Raw genomic sequence first — 4,110 nt, 5'->3', positions numbered from 1 at the left:
ATAAATTTCAATTGTAAAATCTAAATATTTATTTCTATTTTATTATATTATTTTAAAGTAATGTATTAGTTAATTTTTGAAAATTTTAAAAAATTACAGCAAATACAAAAACCAAAATCTAAATCTAAAAACCAAAAACCAAAAACCAAAAGCTGAAAACCAAAAACCAAAATCTAAAAACCAAAAGCTAAAATCTAAAAACCAAAAACTAAAAATAAAAACTACCGAAACAATCATCACCTGAATTTTTTTAATTTTTTTGTTAGTGGTTTTATATGTGTTACGGTTAGTTTATTGTTTTGGTGCTTTTCTGGGTGCAAGGAAAATTATTTTAAAGTTCATTGCAGAGTTAGTAATTAAAATTGCATCTGTTATAAATTTTTAAAATAGAAAAGGTTAAAATATCTTTATTTAAGTTTTCTTTTTTAACTCGTAAATAAGTAAAAGAAACAAAGCTGGGGTTAGGTAAATAAGTAAAAGAAACATATTTTTTGTCAACTAAAGTCATTATAATCTTACACTAGTAAGAAGTAGTTTTCAGCAAATCAAAGAGACAACCAAAGTTCAAAGGAGAGAAAACATGTGTAAATACAATTGAAATGAAATGAAAGCTAAGTGGGGTTGATGGTTAGATGGTCTTGAGAGAATCACTGAAGGGGAAGTTTGTGTTTGTTCCGTGAATCCCAGAAGCGAAGGAGATAGGGATAGTACAGCCTAGGCGGAGCTTGTCAAAGGTAGCGGGGACAACGGCCGATTGAGCAACAGTAGCATTGTGTAAATAACAAAAGATTTCACAAATATGACATACCAGAAACATTGCAACGATGACAAATATAGCCTGGTGGAGGCGTTTTCCTTTCCATTCCTGCTCAACGAAAATAAACTCAGTCTAAGTATCTTACATTTTGCTGAAAGATTAAGCATTTTTCGACAATGATGATGAAATTTCCACTACGAAAAAAGCGTCCATCAATCCTTCCAGCTATATTCCTCATATAACCTTTCCCGAGGCCAAAACCGTCTTGTATTTCACATGAAAGAATGTCAAGTAAATTATATAGCCAAGATTTATATCACATAACCGTGCTCATCAGATTAAGAGTACTACTTAGTGCTGCCACCGAGGGAATACTGAACATGGTCAAATTTTGTATGATTACTGTAGAATTTACAGAGAGAGTCCAAGGTTGAGTGACAGCGGCCGGTTTGAGCAACTAGAGCCGCAGAGAGATCCATTTTCAAGGAGATGTTATAAAGTAGAGCAGTCAATGAGTTTTTTTAGTTGAAGAGTTCCTCGTTGAAGATGAAGTATATATAAAAAGGGTTCGCGGAAGGTTAAGAATCGGGACCATTAATGGTGAATTGATTAAAAGCTAGGAGATGTATAGATTAAAGAAGGGAACTGCAACCGAAAATACAAAAGGTCACTCTCTGATTTGAGATTTGTGACTGTCTGAAGCAATGGACAAAACAACCCTATATTTTCCTGAGAAGACAAGCTTACAGAACTAAGAAAAGATTATATATTTCAGTTGTGCCTTCTCTTTAATTTCTATGACAAATCCCATTGAATATTAACTTATACTCCCTATTACACAGTTTGAACCTAATTTTATTTTTTGTTATTTTTTTGAATGGGGCCCACATAATGCTGAGGCTAGAAAAAACTGTCTCAATATATATATGATTAGTTTTATAAATTTTACGAAAACCTTACAAATCATTTTGATTATTATAAAATTTAGTGATCATTTAATTATAGGGTTGCATATTCTACATGTATGTATTTTGAAAAAAAGTTTCAGTCAATGGGAGCTTCTATAAACACCCAAAAGATAGACAGCTAGACACGCAGTGTTCAGAAAAATAATTGTTTTTCATCGTTTAGACCACCTCCATCGGAGGGGTCTCTTAGCACAGGTTTTAAGCAAAAAAAAAAATTAAAAAGGCAAAAAAACAGAGAACCGCTGTTTAACGTGGGCTCTTTAGAATTGGTAAGAAACTCTTACGTATCGGTTCGGTATTGGACCCCATTAATGTGTCTCTCTCTCCTTTGTGCGAAATCAGTTATCTTCCTCCTCCATTCTCGATCGCTCCTTCTTCTCTCTCGAATCTCATCTCGATCTCCTTCAGAATATTCGAAGACTGATTCGATGTGCCATGTCAAATATAGGTTTTAATTACCTCTGAGTTGGTGCAGCACATCTTCAATGGACATGAGTCCCTTAATACCACCACAACAGCTATGACCGGCCTATCACCACAATATTCTCCACCAAAAAATGATCATTAAAGAACTGTTTGACTGTGATTAAAAATAGTTGCAACTTGATGCATTTAGACCATTTCCAAATTTTGTTCAGATCAAGATTTCAACTAATCGTTTTTTTTGTCGTTTATGATTTGTATTTGTATTTTTAATATGTTTTTATGTCATTTTCATTTAAATTTTATGTATACTTTTTTTTCATGTTATGAAATCCAATCGTTTAACTTCTAAAAAAAAGTTTTAAATTTCTCGAATCATAAAATTAACTACTAAATTATTCATTAGCAGGCTCTTACTAACGGAGTTGCTCTTGCGTGGATACGAATTTACCATTTTGTTTTGCATTATCTTAATGTGAGAGTCTGTTAAATTAACGACAGATCATGACATTTTGAGGACCGCATCTCCATCGGCGGCTGTTTCTAACCGAACGGTGGCGTTACGATCGGCTCGTCAGCCGCGTCTCTCTTACTCCTCCTTCGCTCCGTCATCCGAGCACGATCACCCGAAGAACCTGAAATCCGATGCTACCGAGGAGAATCCGCCGCAGAGAGAGGAGGACAAAGAAGCAGAGGAGGAGAAGAGGACTTGGAATCTGCGGCCGAGGAAGGCTTGCGTCGGAGGAGCTTCGGAGGTTAAGAATCAGAAACCAAGCAGAGTGACGGAGCCGCCGCCGAAATCAAGCAGACAGAGGGGAATCGCGGCGGAATCTCCCGGCGTTGAGGTTAAAAACGAGAACCACAGGCTCTGGGTCGCTCTCTCTCGAGACGAGATTGAAGAAGACGTGTTCAGTATGAGCGGGAACAAGCCATCTCGCAGACCACGAAAGAGGGCCAAGACATTGCAGAAACATCTCGATGTAAGTGTTGGACGAATTGCCTCACCACAAAAAGTTTCACCAACATGATCATTGAATTAGAATGTCTGTGACTGTGAGTGTAGGTTATGTTCCCTGGGCTGTGTCTTGTGGGGATGAATGCTGATTGCTTCATAGTATCCACTTCTCCGGCTAAGGTTGGTGCGCTAATCACTTGCTCACTCCATTAGGCTTGGATCACCATACCCTTTTCAGACTACATTGATCCGTGGAATATGATACTGTTGCTTTGTGTTGTAACATTCAATCAAAGAACAGGTGATTATATTTTATTTGTAGTGATGGTCAGGCCTATACACCTACTGGAAAATGAGCATTTCTGGTGAAGAAATAAGGTAGAGTTATCTTTCTTTATTTTTATTTTTTGCTGTTGGATTAACTAACTAGTTGGGAACCTGTTTTCTGGTTTGTTGCAGGGTAGATAGGTATGCCGGTGAGTCACAACAGTAAAAGATAGGAAGACGAAATATCAGCTGAGACATGTTCTTGTCTCATTATCAAACTTAATAGGAACAAAGTTACAAGTGAATATGGGGAAGTTCATATAATATAGTCTATCTATATTTATAAACAGAGAGACAGATGGGGGTTTGCTCAAAAAAAAAAAAAAAAAGAGAGATGGGGGTTTGATTTTGAGTTATTGATGATGAAATGCAGAATGATGATGATTTGAAGTTAAATATAATGGCAGCAGAGTACATATATATGATAAGAATGGTTTTGTCAAACCATAAAATTGAGACTCATAAGTACAATAAGAGAGCAGCAACACATGCAGTTTAATGCTTAAAAATTATGAATAGTTCTGCATACTTTCATATTACAAGGAAAATGAGAAACTTTCACAAATGTCTGAACTGATATGTAGCTTCCAATATGTGAGATGTAGATCACATCGAAGTTGCCCGAAAGAGCACACAATCAGCTAGAAATCTATGTTTCCGGGAGAGACATATTAGGCGAC

General features: G+C 36.2%; 1 protein-coding gene across 1 annotated transcript in view; it reads left to right on the top strand.

Annotated features, from left to right (window-relative positions):
• LOC106332660 overlaps positions 1 to 3,880 on the top strand; it is a 4,927-nt gene extending 1,047 nt beyond the window's left edge. Inside the window, exons 2-5 of the mRNA XM_013771141.1 lie at positions 2,650 to 3,128; positions 3,212 to 3,283; positions 3,426 to 3,481; positions 3,563 to 3,880. Coding sequence (XP_013626595.1) covers positions 2,650 to 3,128; positions 3,212 to 3,283; positions 3,426 to 3,428 — 554 coding nt within the window. The 3' untranslated portion in view covers positions 3,429 to 3,481; positions 3,563 to 3,880. The remainder of the gene's footprint in view (positions 1 to 2,649; positions 3,129 to 3,211; positions 3,284 to 3,425; positions 3,482 to 3,562) is intronic.
• Positions 3,881 to 4,110: the final 230 nt, after the last annotated feature.

Source organism: Brassica oleracea, chromosome C1 (assembly GCF_000695525.1).
Source record: "Brassica oleracea var. oleracea cultivar TO1000 chromosome C1, BOL, whole genome shotgun sequence".
NCBI lineage: Eukaryota > Viridiplantae > Streptophyta > Magnoliopsida > Brassicales > Brassicaceae > Brassica > Brassica oleracea.
The sequence above is the reverse complement of the archived record's forward strand: the minus strand, read 5'-3'. Positions and strand labels throughout refer to the sequence as shown.